We start from the raw sequence: 14617 nt of genomic DNA on the forward strand, positions 1-14617 counted from the left end.
TTCCATCAATCAGCCAGTGCTCTTGGACTGGGTCCCCTCCCCCTTTAAACCTCTCCCGCATCCCTCTGAGGCCTCACCTGGGGGAAGAGAGGCCGCTCCTCCTTCACCTTCTTCACACAGTCTGCCACCAGCCGCTTCATGGCCTTGGGGCAGTTCTTGTACAGCTTGCTAAGGTCTGGCGAGGCATAACCTCGGCCCACCATGAAGATGATCTAAGGGGAGAGAGCAGTGAGTGAAGGGAGGGACCCTGGGGGTTCACAGGCAGCTGGGGGCCAAGGCACTCACTGCATGTCACCTGGTCACGGTTGTTGATGTGGGAGTAGGGGAGCTCCCCCGTCATCAGCTCATACAGCACGATGCCGTAGGAGTAAACGTCAGACTGAAAGCTGAATGGGTTGTTGTCCTGCATTCGAATCACCTCTGGGGCCTGTGGGGACAGACCCATGCATCATCACCTTGCTGTGTTCCCACAGACACCAGGGCCAGGTGGTGGCTAAAGCCAGTTCAAGGCTTACAGTCTGCCCAGTTATCGCCAGAATACCAACTCCAACCCGACCCCTCCTCTCCTTTCCGTCAGGAAGCCCCCATCTGCCGGGTCTGCCAGCCTCCTCACCATCCACAGGACAGAGCCAGTGGGCTGCTCCACCTGCTGAGAGCCACTCCAGCGGGACTTCACTGTTGCCAAACCAAAATCGCCAATTTTCACTGTTAGGCCTTCGTGGAGAAATATATCTCAATGCCTGTTAAGGACTCTGGCTTCAAAATAATCAACCTAATTTGAAAAACTTCCCAAAGGTGCTTTTCACAAGTGACCTTTACCTAAGTGACCTTTACCTAACCCTAGCCCAGCCTTCTCTGCCCTGCATCTAGGCTTGGGAAGTTTAGAAAAGTACTTTCTACTTCCCTTCTTCCAGGAGGGGTGGGAATTGCCCATTTCCACATCTAGGTGGGGGCTCCCTCCCTCATGACCTTCCTGTGTGATTCAGGAGCCAAGCATGGCCTGGCAACTGCCCACCCTTGGCGTTCATGGGCCAGCAGAGACAGAGCTCCTTCCTGAGTGCTAATGGCTGACATTCAAAATTTCCCACTTGGAGACCTCAAGGCAACTCCCTCCCTTGGAAGGAACCGAAGTAAAGAAGTCAGACAGTGTACATCTGACTGTGACCTAGCCCAGAAATTCACACCTATTTAAATTGGTGGTGTCTGATGTCATGGTGTAGTATTTTGCTGCCCAAAAAGCTGGCCATTGAAGGTGTTCTGTGCCTGAGACAAGTACCCAAAAATAGCCAAATAGGCCTCGTCTTCTGATCAACTCCGCACCCCCTGCCCAGAAGCATGCTTCTTCCAGAGGGAGAGCCATTAACATGCCACGCTGCTTAGCGTGAAAATTTCCTTTTACATTCTATGAAATGTTAAAAGTCTCAGGAAAGCTTTGGAAACCACCATGACCTCTAAGGAAACTACTACACCTTCAAGGACAATGTTCAGTAGTAATTTTGGAAATCTTCCCAAAGTAGCTTATAGCTACTTTCTCACCAGATACATACACACACTGTCACAAACTAGAAATAAGACTATAATAAAAACAGGCCTATTTCAAGTCCCAACACTTTTCAAATCACTACTGCTGAGAAAAATCTAGAAAAGAAAGTCATATTTCCTGGACACTGCCCCTCACAGTGCCATAGGCAAAGTTGGCTTAGGTCAGCCTTGAGGACTGCTTCTCTAAACATCAACCTTTTTACTTGTTTCTTCCTGTTTTTTGCCTCTTTCCCTAAAAAGCTGCCCCTTGGCACTAAGGTCCTCGTGGTAACAATCTCCTTTGTTTGCTAAGTCTGAACTGAGCCATCCAATGACACAAACACCAAAGGATACTGTTGGATTTCATGTCTCGGTGGATGATGTTCTTCGCGTGTAAGTAGCTGTGAAGGGAAATAAATCTACTAAAAACGACCGGACACAAGCAGTTTCAAACCACAGCTAAGAAATGAAGCCACCTGCGGGCCTGGCCCTGGGAGGACTGACAGTGGGCTGGCCCTAGTCCACATCACTGCTCCCCCCAAGGGAGGCCACAAACAAACGTACTGGTGCTTCTTTAAGCATCAGTTTTACTCCAAAATAACCATAACGCAGTGTCCATTGGTTGATGGAACAGGATGGCATGGCCTGTCCCTGAGAGAGAGCATTAGTTGTCAAGAAAATGAAGTTCAGACACATAACACGAAACCAAGTAAGAGAAGGCAGGGACAAAGGACCACGTTTTACAGCTAGGATTCCATTTACATGGATGTACAAAACCAGACAGGAAGGAGAGGGCCAGGGGCTGGGGTAGGAGGGACAGGGTGACAGTGAATGCCAAGGAGTCTTTCTGGCTGACAAGAGAGTAGTGATAAACACTACACTTTTTTTTTTTTTTGGTACCAAGGATCAAACTCAGGTCCTTCCACTTGTGAGGCAGGCAGCGGAACCACTGAGCTAAATCCCCAGCCCAACACTACACTTTTTAAATGGCAAACTCTATAGTATGTGAATTATATCAATTTTCTAAAGAGGTATTATTCTACGTATTGCTTAAAATTCACTTCCCTATGAAGGCACCTGCTGTAGGAATTTTAAAAGATCCACGAAGGTGTGCGCCCCACGAGTCCATGGGCAGCTGGGCCAGAGGGGGACCATGCCAGGCACAGGCCAGAGGGCAGTGTGGAACTGAGGTGCTGAGGATCCCTACAGGCCTTATCTGAAGGGAGAATAAATGACCCAAAAGTAGTACATGACCAACCCCTATGTGGAGAAACATGGAACATGCCCTGCCCACCGGCCTAAGCAGAGGCCCTCCAAGCAGTGTTCAGGGGGCTCTGGATGATTCCCAAGCACACCCAGCCGGTGAGGACCCAGGGCCTGAACCTCACCCAAGGCTCCTTGCCGGCCACCATGCAGGCCACCTGAAAGGCTCTTACAGTGCTGACTCCCACTCAGGGCCAACTTGGTGCTCAGCCATTCATACTTACTCCATGCCCTGAGCCGTCTGCCGGGCGATGTCCATCAGCTGGAACATCTGGAACTTGGTCTCCTGGACATGCAGGTGTTTATAGAGGCTGCTGCCCTCACACCATTGTGTCACAATAGCCAGGTTGTCCTTCGTCATGTACCCCATGAAGAGCAGGATGTTCACATGCCTTGTTTTGCTGGGAAGAGAGGAGAGGATGCTCAGGAAATCTCCACTGTCCCACAGCCCACACCTGTGTGCCCTTGCCACCACCGGCAGCAGCCCACTCCCCAGCTTGGGGTCTCAGCCATGGTGTCACCGTCCTCAGTGCTGGCCTTGTCCACAGGGGTACGTTCTCTATGACCAGCGACATGGCTTTCCATGAGCCTCAGGTTCCCTCCCCTGTGGAATCCACCACCACCCAACCAGCTCCTGCAGGGCAGAGCAGCAACTTAGGATATGACACTGAAGTTTTGAAACTCAAGAGTAAAGTAACTTGGCTATAAAATGTTCTTGGAAATAAAGGTAAAAATGGGACCTATTTCTCCTGACTGTCAAACCAAAACCCAGAGAGCTGGGGGTGGAGTGCAGTATGCTCAGAGAGGGGTCCACGTGACAAGAGTGCTTGGGAAAGCCCTTCTCACATCAGGTATAGCACTAGCCAGCAGCTGCAGCCCCAGACCCCAGTGCATGGCTGCCTCAAGGGGCAGAACTTACCGAAGCACCGCCACCTCGTTCCTGAAGGCCTGGAACTGCTCTGGGGTTGGGTCTACCACCTTCAGGATCTTTACTGCCACATCTCCTGCAAATGAGACCACAGTCAGTGCGCTCTGCCCAATGGGCTGTGGGGTGTTTTCAGGTGTGTTGAGGAAGATACAAGGCATTGTTTCTTCAGTCTACTCTCTATAAAGATGAAACAGACCTGCAAATTTCTAAATCAAGTGGCCAAAAAAGTCTTTCCATGGTTTCACTGCCATCCTTACCTACCTGAGGTCTGTGACAGGCTTGGCTTCAATGACTACACAGTTTACACCCTGGCAGTCACACCCATAGCCCTAGGGGCTGGGGCCAGTGTGTGGCTTCAGACAGCCCAGTAAACCAGGCTCTGGCCAGCAGAGGGGCAGAGATTCCTCTTGTTAAAACAAAAATCAAAGGCACATATTGAAATAAGCTGCCCTGCCTTTCACTCTACCAAAAAGCACCCTAAGGAGGAATGGCTACTGGATCCTGCCGCTGTGCTACAGCACGAGTACCACTAGCCTGGTTCTGCCTGTGGGAGATGCTTGCCTCTGGCCATCCAGCCAGAAACCTGGAGTCCAGGCCAGGATCTGCACCCTACGGACGCTTACTGAACACCTGTGCCTGAGACAAAGCCACCAGGTGCTAATGTGACTCAGAACTGCCCCCCACTCAGCTCTCCTTCACTTTCCAGCATCTGTTACCAAGATCGTTATAGTTGTGGTTACCATAACAGGGCTCCCTATCAGGACTCTACAGGGACACAATTTACTAAGCCCAAGCTTAGCATCCCATGATGCTAGCAGCAGTGAGCACAGGGCGGGAAGGCAGAAGCATTGCTTGGGGCACACAGGCACACCCACTGTGGAGAGATGGCACTGCCAGCCTGTGGCCCACATGCCACCTGCCCTGTTTTATTTTTTTGTTCTTTGGTTTTTTTTTGAGACAGCAGTTTCACTATGTAGTTCAGGCTGGCCTTGAACTCAGTGATCCTTCTGCCTCAGCATCCCAAGTGCTAGGATTACAGGTGTGTACCACCATACCCAGCTACACTCTCCTGGTTTTATGTGATGTATATATACAAACTATACCATACAATTAAATTATATCCCTTGCGTGGTGCAGCCCATGGTGCAGCCCAGGCGGGCATCCAAGCCAGGACACTTCCCAGCTCGAAAGCAGGTTCTAAAGGGCTCTCATATAACGCCTGTGTGCCTCCACCCACCTTGCACAGGGGATGCCCACTGGGCTCAGTCACCTCCTGTCCAGAAAGTGGGTCTGACTAAGCACGCAGGGCCACTCCCTCTGACAGATGTGAGGCAGTGCACCCCTATGGGGAGGATGGTAAAGGACTTCCAGGGGGAACAGGGCACAAGGCAAAGTTAGGTCAGTGGGAGAGAGGACGAAGGGAGGAGACGACAGGAGCTGTGCTTGACTTCAGCCTGTGTCTGGCATAGGTCAGAGGGGCAGGCAGACATCTGCACAGCACCCCATGTTAGGGGCAGGTGGGGACTGACAGGGAATGGTAGGAGGGGACAGAGGCAGAAATTCTGAAGGGGCAGCCAGGTGAGCCACAAGGCTGGGGACACAGCTGGTGGCCCAGGTCCTCCAAGCACATAGCTCTCACAAGGAGCACAGGTGGGTGTGCACGGCCCTCTGGGATCTGTGGGGGTCTCACTCAGACCCCTCTCCCTGGGCACCCCAGGGCTTCTGGCCATCCAGCAGCACCTATCCTGGCTCCGAGTATTCACAGAAGGTGCCTGGCAGCTGAAGCCCACTTGGTGACATGCTCCACCCTCAGAGTCAGCAGAGTAGCTTCATGCCTGACACTGCTGAGCTGCATCCTCCACCTGCAGGACTTGGCCTGCCACATTCATCTTCTGCTTGTGCCATCATCATCATCAGGTGAGGTGGTCTCATCTTTAAACCTGCCTACCTCCACACATGCCCTGTGTTGCCCTGCAGGTCCCTGAAGAAATTTAGACAGAGGCAAACCAAAGCCAGGGCCCTGCAACACTGGTGGGGACTCCTTGCCAACCAGCTCAAGTTTAAACAAGGTGACACACTGTGCAGTTTCTTACTAAAACCCCAGAGCTGTAATTCTGTAGGACAGCTCTTGCCTCACTTACGTGTAAGGGATTCCCCAAATGGCTACTAGAGGGACTCGCAGTCTGCTGGGATGGAAAAACAAAGCCTTACAGAAAAATGGCTTTCAAACCACAGAAAGAAGGGCTTTCTACCGGTGTGAATGTCTTCATCCTGCTTTCCACAGAGGTGGCCAGACCCCCAGGACCCCTTTCACCCAAATGACATCCAACATCTTCAGGCCCCGCTCCAAGGAGCTTCAAGAAGCCTCTCGGATCGCCTGGGTTCTCCACACAGCCTGGAGAGTGCCACTCTGCACAGGCCACCCCAGGCTCTGACCTCACTGGCAGAGCTCTTCCCCCTCAGTGGGAGCAAACCACTACCTGCCTGGCTCCCTCCTCTTCCTTGGGGCTTGCACTGCATACCTGCCTTTCCTCACTCACTGTTCAGACCAGAGTATGGAACTCCATTAGGGAAGGGGTTGTTTGTTCACTGCTTCATTTCCTAGCCCCAAGAAGAATGCATGGTGTTTTAGAAATGTTTGAGACACATGATTAAAAATGAATGAGTACAAGCTGAGAGCACAGTGGGGTTACCAGAGCTGGGAAAGGGTGACCAATGAATGGTCACTTGGTCACAGACAGGAACCTGAAGTCCTGTGAATGAGTGCACATTAGTGTGACTAGAGATGACAATAATGTACATTTCAAAATCTGTAAGGAACCTGAAATTCTTTACCAGGAAGAAATGATAAACATTTGAGACAGATAGGTTTTAATCTAACTTAAGCATCATGCAGTGTACATGCATATCAAAACACTACATGGTATGACATTAATATGTACAATTGTTATGTTTAATGTATCAGTTAAAAATAAATTTTAAAAAGTGAATGGATCCTAAAAATGGAAACAAAGTCTTTGTAAATAGGGAGGGGTGGAGGGGTGAAAGGAGAACAGGGGAATGGAGAAAAAATAAGAACCAAGATATATCATGTACAGGTATAAATTCCCAATGATGAATGTCATCATATTGTATACCTAAAATGTACCGATAAACTTAATGAATTTTTAAAAAAATGAATGGATCCTAGGGCCAGGGATTTAGCTCAGTGGTTCCACTGCCTGCCTCGAAAGCACAAGGACCCAAGTTTGATCCCTGGTACCAAAAAAAAAGAATGGATCCTAAGATAAAACTGTAGGCAGAAGGAGAGTTATGAAAGGCTGTCCTGAGAAGCTCAGTGGGGAACACCAGGACAGTTCAAGCACAGACTGTGGAGTCTGAAACTGAAAATAAAGCTGGCTTCTACCTGCCTGGGGTCTCAAGTCTTTCCACATCCACCCCCAGGTACCTGACAACAGGCACTCACTGACAGATGCTGACTGCTTCTTCCTCTGGCCTTCTAAACTCACTCTCAGGAAAGCCTTCATGGTGACACATTTTCCATCTCAAAGCATGCCAGCACCCTGAAGTTGGCACACCTCACCACCGGAAGGCTGGTACTCGTGAACCCCAGCAAGCACTGTGTAAGGGGTGAGAATGGTGGTGTTTATGGAGAGGGGGAGGGAGGGAGCTCACGGAGGAATCACTAAGGCAGACAATCTCATCTTCTCTTCAAGGCAAAGTCAGAGGCAAATGTGGTACAGATGGTCTGACTCGGGCATTTTCTACCTTACACTAGTGCGAAATCGACAGATTCTGCAGGAACCATCTCAGAATTCTGAATGGGGATCTTTCCCTAGGATCATGATACTCCATGCAATCCTCTCGTGATTCACAAGGGGAAGCCGCCAGATGCCACCTGCATGGTGGGGCTGAGCTAGGTGAGCAGCGGGGTCAGGCGCAGTTGCTGTGGTCTGCCTTCAGCATTTCCAACCTAAGACAGGCTCATCAGGACGGAAGCCCCTCTAGTGGAGGAACACTGTGCAAACAGGTTAAGACACCTTCCTAGTTATCATATTTTTAATATCAGATATTTATACCTCATTTATTGACCACTGCAGAAGGAGGAGCTAGTCCCACTTGGTACATTTACTTTTTTTAACCTTTATTTTTTAGTGGTACTGGGGTTTGAAACCAGGAATTTGCACATGCTAGGCAAGTGCTCATCACTGAGCAATATCCCCAGTCCCATTAATCCATCCATCCATCCATCCACGCACCCACACACCTACCTATTTTGAGACAAGGTCTCACTAACCTCCCCAGGTTGCACTCGAACTTGTAATCTTACCGCCTCAGCAGCTGTGATGACAGGCATCCTGTTTTGACTTTTACACACCACGTCTTTCTGCTACTCTGCCCAGAGGGGTCACCTGCCCTTATTACAAACACACCAGCTTTCTACAACAGAAGGAGGTTTAGTACCCTTCTCTCATTGACTGCATTGTCAATGCCTGACCCAAGGCACCCCACACTAGCATCCAAAGCCAGCCCTCCAGGGTAGGCATCTCCCTTCCTGTGCTGCAGGCACTGAGCAGAGCTGTTGCTCCCAGGGGGCTGGGAGTTGGCCACAGGGGCCTCCTTTACAGGGACTGGGGCTCCCCATCTTGAGCTGAGCCTCTGTCTCCACTGCTCTGGAACCTCGTCACTTCTTCCACAGTTGCTAGGCTGAGTTCAAAAATTTTTGAACTGAAAATCATAAATTGCCATTTTTAAGATACTGAATAGAACACTGCATTGTAAACAAAAATTAGACACATACACAGAAAGTACAAAACCCTCAAACTAGATATGTCCACTTCCTTGGCAGCACATTCTTTCTCATTCACACTGTTCCTTGTTCATCAAGCCTACAATAATTCTACTGCCAAGGGTATAGGTCACCTGATGGGCAGGAAACAAGCCTACAACGCAGTGCTGGTAATAAAGGCCTTGAAAAACTATGAAGCCCCAAATAAAAGTGCTCCACCAAAAGAAAATCAAAATTGGGCACAATCTGAACTGCATCTGTCAACTTTGAGCTAAGGCCTTTGAACTACAGGATGAAAAGGACCACCTGCTCCTAATGGAAACACTGGACACAATGCCCACGTTTCCCTCCTCCAGCTTCTAGGAACTTGTGACGCAGCTATGAGCCTTGCTGCAGACTTTCCATCCTGAGGCCCCCACAGGTTTAAGGCGTCTCAAATACTCTGCAATTATGTCACTTCTCTGGGCAGCAGTATCTTAAGACACAAGTTTCAAAGGCAAAGAAAGCATAAAAAATTACCAACATTCAGCCCTGTGACATTAAGAACCAGGATTTCTCAGATGATTGGCTGCAATGGCCAAGAGCCGTGCCAACTCAGGACACTGAAGAGTTTGTTTTCTGCATCATCAATTTCAATGCTATGTTCCCATGATGCTCTTCTCTCTACTTTCTTCTCTCTACTACTTACTTCTCTCTACTTTCTTCATTTATCTATAAAGATAGCTGTCATGGCATACAAAGCAGAAACACAGGCACCTATGCACTTTAGGATTTTGCTAGATTAGAATCTGAATTTAGAAGAGATGACTTTTTGGAAACATGCAACATTTCCAAGAAAATACTGCCTATATTTGCTAACATCTTAAAGCCAGAGGCATTAAAAATCCTGACACAGAAATGTTAAGTATGTTGCCAAAATATTGAACATTGCCAAAACATACAAGCTGTAACTAAAAGTTAAAATAGCACCTTCCTTCCAAGTGACAAAGTGTCTCCACTGAAGCATAGTGCTCACATTCCACTGAGAAGCAAGTCTGCACATTCTTGCCTGCCAGGACGCCCACAGCTGACCACAAGGCCAGGCGGCAGCAGCTCCCTCCAGAGGCCTGGCCGTCTCACCAGGGGCAGGTGAGTCCACTCTCTAGACCTGTTTTCCTGCACACCACACTCTGCAAGGATCTTTCCAGCTCTGAGTTCCTAGAATCCCCACCACCCACAGCAGGTGCTTCCCAGCAGGTTTCATGAGCAGACTGGATTTAGTTTCCAACACTTGACTAGAGCTCAATTCTTGTTCACCAATTTCTAACTGCCCCAAGAACTTTATCATCCCAAGTGAAGCACCCTGAGCCTACAAAGAACGCTGGGAAATTTCACGCAGATACTATTAAGCTCCAGCCTCGGAGGTGGCCTAGTCCCCATGGGAGAGCACTGCTGCAAGGCCTCTCTGGCCTGTACCCATCTGCCCTAAGCCCGCAGCCCAGGGAGGCCTATACTTACCATGCCACTTGCCCTTATAGACAGTTCCAAAGGAGCCTGACCCAATCCGGGTGGACAGCATCACTTCACTGGCTTCTATTTCCCAGTAGTAACTCGAATCTCTCTGTCCTCGAGGCCTCTGGAATAAGGGAAGATTGTTAACAAGCTCCACGGAAGTCAACAGTCTATTAACAGCTAGGGTACTGAGGCAAAGGTCAATCCAATCCCACCCATTCCCACATCTTTAAAGACAAACTCAGTAACCATAACTGTCATGACTGCCTTTGAGAAAATGTCATTTTAGTGTGGGGCACACTGGCAAGTTTCCTAAGCAAGCATGCCAAAACTGGCACTAAGATTTATTATCTCACTCGTTAAGCATATCTTATTAGAGTTCTGTCCTAGAATAAGTTAAGAACACTCTGGTTTCCAACAAGAGCACTAATAGCACGAAGGATTGTGGGCCACACTCACAATTTTGTTCTTCTCCTGGGTGCCAGGTCCTGGAGCACGTTCTCTCTGTGCCGGCACAGGGGTTTTGGGCTGCGACCAACCTGTTGGGCTCAGGTTGTTGGGGCTGCTGGACAGGGCTGATGGGGAGGCTTAATGGACAAGACAAACAGCATCCACACGTGTATAAGCCCACAGGAGATACACAGTATAGAGAGAAATGTCTATTATTGTTTGCTAAATGACTACGGAAAAGTACCTGATTCGCTGTGACTTCGAATTGCATCCTGAAACAGAAAAGGAAAGCTGGTCAACCTATGGGCTAGAAGGAACACAGGGGGGATACGTAGGAGTGAAGTAGACTACAAAACCTCCAGCACACAGAAAGTCTAATCCTATATACTAATCAATTTCCCTCGATTAAATTCACCAAATGCTGGAGGCCAATTTCTCCCAAACTGGCTTTTAACCACTAGGAGGCCTGACATTAATCTTTCAAATCCAATAGAAACTGCACTCTTTTTCACAGAAAAAACGCACACAAAAGGCACCCTTCCTGGAAGGCTGGCACATCACTGTCGGTGAGCCTCTGCCCAGGCTCAGTCTCAGGTAGGGAGGCAATGACGTTCATGCCAAGCTTCCTCTTCCTGCACTAAGAGTTAGGGGAACCCAACTGGAAGATGGAGTCAGCCAGGGCACACACCATGACTTCACTCAAGACTGGAATCATGGAAAGCGTGACAGGTCATGAGTCCTCTGGTCCAAAACTTCTATTTTACATATGAGAAAACAGGTGAACAAACCAAGAACTGTGGCCAGGGTCCCAAACACAACCAGACAGCATCAAGCATGGGATGAGCCACTGTATGCCACCTCACACCGCAGGGTGTGACATTAGGCCATTGTGGAAACTCATTGGGAACTATTCAGAAAACAGTTTAAACCTAGATCCTAATTTAAAAATCTTCCCTGGGAATGGAATTTATAACAAAATAATATAAAATCACATGCCCCTTACCCTCAAAAAGGACATCTTCTTGGGAAGTCCTGTGCACTTTGCTTTGTGTAATGCTAGTGTAGGCAAGATGCTTGACCCACACAGTGGAGCTAGAATGACCTAGTCCATGACTTCTTCACAAGAGAAAACCACCATGAACGACCTACCCTCCTCCCCGCTTGCCCAGCATCCTCAGCACTTAGCAATGAAGCCTGGTTCTGCTTCCCAGCCCTGGCCAGCTCAGTACCCACCTTGCCTGCAAGGAAGAAGGGAAGTACAGGAATCACTAGGGCTTTAGCTATGGCAGGGTAACTGTTAGCAAGGCAAAACACTGGCCAAACATAGCCTGGATTTCAATAGAATATTCAGCAGAGATAGCTTCATCAGCCAACTAGTCTATTCTTTGTAGTCAAAGCATAGAAAACATATTTTTATTAACCAGAATTATATTCCCACGTATACAAAGATTTTGTCCTTTCATGTCACAGTAATTTTCTTCCCTGTATTCATTAATAGCTCCTATTTAACTGCACTGTAACTACATTTGGATAGGTTTATCCTAGAAGGAATTCTTCTATGGTTCTATAATCTAAATATTAGTTTAGAATTATAAATGCTTTGAAAAAAATAACAATGTCACATTAAAAATGCTGAAAGTGCTAAATCATCCACAGGCCTGAAATCCCAGCTATTCAGGAGGCTGAGACAGGAGGATTGAAATTTTAAAGCCAGTCTGACAACTTAGCAAGACCCTGTCTCAAAATATAAAATAAAAAGTGCTGGGGTGTAGCTCAGTGATAGAGCACCACTGAGTTCAAACCCCAGTACCACCCAAAGAAAAGAGTTGAACCATATGTGATTTTTAAAAGAAGCATGGCATTTATTGTATAATAAAAACTGAAGAATTTTCACTTTTAATGCTCCAAGTATTAAGAGTGTTTATGCAGAGGGCTGGGGATTTAGCTCAGTGGTTCCACCGCCTGCCTCACAAGCGCAAGGTCCCGAGTTCAATCCCCGGTACCAAAAAAAAAAAATCTATAAGTAAAAATGATAAATTAAACTTAAAAAAAAAAAAGAATGCTTATGCAGGAACAAATCATGTAACAGAAGACAACTAGCTGGCTTGTTACTGTATTATTACTGGGATCATAGTGACAAAACAGTAATCAAATTCACAGCTTATACACAGCCCCCTCAGTGGCAGGACAAGTGATTTGCAGGCTGAGTAGGATAAACCACACCCCAGGTGGCAGATGTCCCTGATTGTTTTCAAGGAATAATTCAAGGTGCAAAGCAAGCACAGTTCTCCCTGATAAGCTTATCACTGAGGACTCTCCAGGGAACAGTGACCACACTCCTGGGCTCTAGTGCAGGGACAGAATGCTGAGTGCCAAATAAGTAATGACAATCTTAGCAATCCTGTTAATGACAAGGAAACAAAGGCATGAAGAAAAAATACCTACTCTTCCCCTCACACAAAATCCTCTGGACCACGCCCTGGGAGAAGCATTCAGGCTGTTATTCTAGTCCAAAGCAATGAGAAACAAAGAAGAATAAAGAACAAAGGAAGTAGTTTAAGTATATTCAGTTACTATTAAAGATGAAGTAGAAAACAAACAGAGTATAACAAAAAGCCAAGAAAAGAAAAGGTCTGAAAACACTAGCTTTGGGCACTTCTATAGCTGCTTATTTAACTCCCAGGACTCCACCCTTTCATTTGCGAATGAGGTCATTTAAAAGTCTTCTAAGGAATTTGTACCTCTCCATCACTGCTTTCTTCCCCACATCAAAATAAAACTACTCTTTATGACTCTATTGCAGTACCTCAATGAAAAACTATTCCAATCTGACATGGGAAGAATGAGTTCAACTGTGAACACTTCCTCAGGAAGTTTTAGTTCTCTACTTGAATAATATACTAACCTGATTATTCTGACTATGTACAGATATTTTAAACAAAAATAAAAAAAATTTAAGTTGAGGGGCCTGAGAAGACACTGCAACATTCCCAATCAGATTTGAAACCCAAAACTCACCCCTACCAGCAGCCCCAGCTATGAAGTGACCGACATAGATCACCACACCGGAGCTCCTTACCTCAATCATCCTGCTGTCCACGGGCAGCGTTGTACTGACCATGTGGACATTGGGTGTGGACGTGGACCTCTGCCTCTGGGAGAGGGAGCCTTCGGAGGAGGGGCTGGAGGAGTTGAAAGTGAAAGCGTGGGGTGTGGAGTATCTGTGCTGGGAACTGGGCAAGGGGAAGAAAGAAGACTCCATGATTGGTGCTCAAGCTGCCCCACCCCACTGGTGCAGTCTTTCAGCTGCCTGCACTTCACTAAAATACATGGGGACAAAACTTGAACTATAAAATGTCTCATTCTTTCAATGCATCATTTAAAAAAGTCTCTTCCATCTAGGTGCTTCTGCATGCAAAATGTTGTTGTTTCTGTAGTGCTATGGATCAAATTCAGAGCCTTGTGCAGGCCAGGCAAGCACTTTACCAACTAAGATACATGATCCTACTGCATACAAATTACTGAAGATAAAAATACTAGCACATGAGCTTATAATTCACATGAAAAATAATACATTACACATTTTCTTTCCAATAAATCAGCTCTATACAATACATAGAATTTTTATAGCATCTCTACTAAAGAACAGATTAACGTTTGCCAAATACCACCTGCTAACCTAGCTGAAACCTGCCCAGTTTCATTTAGAGACCAAATCAGAGATCGCTAAAGAAGCTCTGGAGTAGATGGTTAGACCTGATGAGCACCTTTGCAAAAAGGCCAACATTTACCCACTGTAAATACTGTCCCCTAAACCTGAACACAAAGGGAATTACTGTCAACTTGGTCCTAGATCTGAAATACCTAGCTTAAATAAATCACTGGCTTTTTTCAGCCAATGTGACAACCACCCCTTTACCAACCAATCTGGGAATATATATAAAGGTAGAACATCTGGGGCTAGTACATAGCTGAGTGTAGTGTTTGCTCTCCAGGGCTGTATCTCCAGCATCACCAAGCAAGACACAACAGTTGCAGCTGGGGCACAGTTCAGGGGTGGGCACTTGCCTACATGTATGAGACTCTGGCTTTCAGCCCCAGCACCAAAAGACCATTTTTATTATCTGCTTTAAAGATTAGTTTAAGCTATGTTCAGATTCAGGTAACATATATGA

At 47.2% G+C, this 14617-nt stretch overlaps 1 protein-coding gene across 8 annotated transcripts in view; it reads right to left on the reverse strand.

Moving 5' to 3' along the window:
* Raf1 (Raf-1 proto-oncogene, serine/threonine kinase) overlaps positions 1 to 14617 on the reverse strand; it is a 64835-nt gene that overhangs the window by 854 nt on the left and 49364 nt on the right. For 3 of the 8 annotated variants that reach the window (XM_004870441.4, XM_004870442.4, XM_087196792.1), the window contains 11 exons: positions 13522 to 13675; positions 12888 to 12947; positions 10687 to 10714; positions 10452 to 10579; positions 9999 to 10116; positions 3704 to 3788; positions 3009 to 3185; positions 1876 to 1922; positions 614 to 732; positions 296 to 427; positions 78 to 212 (listed from right to left, as the gene is read on the reverse strand). In XM_004870441.4, coding sequence (XP_004870498.1) covers positions 78 to 212; positions 296 to 427; positions 614 to 732; positions 1876 to 1922; positions 3009 to 3185; positions 3704 to 3788; positions 9999 to 10116; positions 10452 to 10579; positions 10687 to 10714; positions 12888 to 12947; positions 13522 to 13675 — 1183 coding nt within the window. Of the gene's footprint in view, positions 1 to 77; positions 213 to 285; positions 428 to 613; positions 733 to 1875; positions 1923 to 3008; positions 3186 to 3703; positions 3789 to 9998; positions 10117 to 10451; positions 10580 to 10686; positions 10715 to 12887; positions 12948 to 13521; positions 13676 to 14617 lie in introns of all 8 variants that reach the window. The other 5 variants (XM_004870444.4, XM_087196791.1, XM_087196793.1 and 2 more) reach the window with 3 other exon arrangements.

This window comes from Heterocephalus glaber, unplaced genomic scaffold, assembly GCF_053883595.1.
Source record: "Heterocephalus glaber isolate CG9 unplaced genomic scaffold, H.glaber_assembly_v1.0 deba00001614, whole genome shotgun sequence".
Classification (NCBI taxonomy): Eukaryota; Metazoa; Chordata; class Mammalia; order Rodentia; family Bathyergidae; genus Heterocephalus; species Heterocephalus glaber.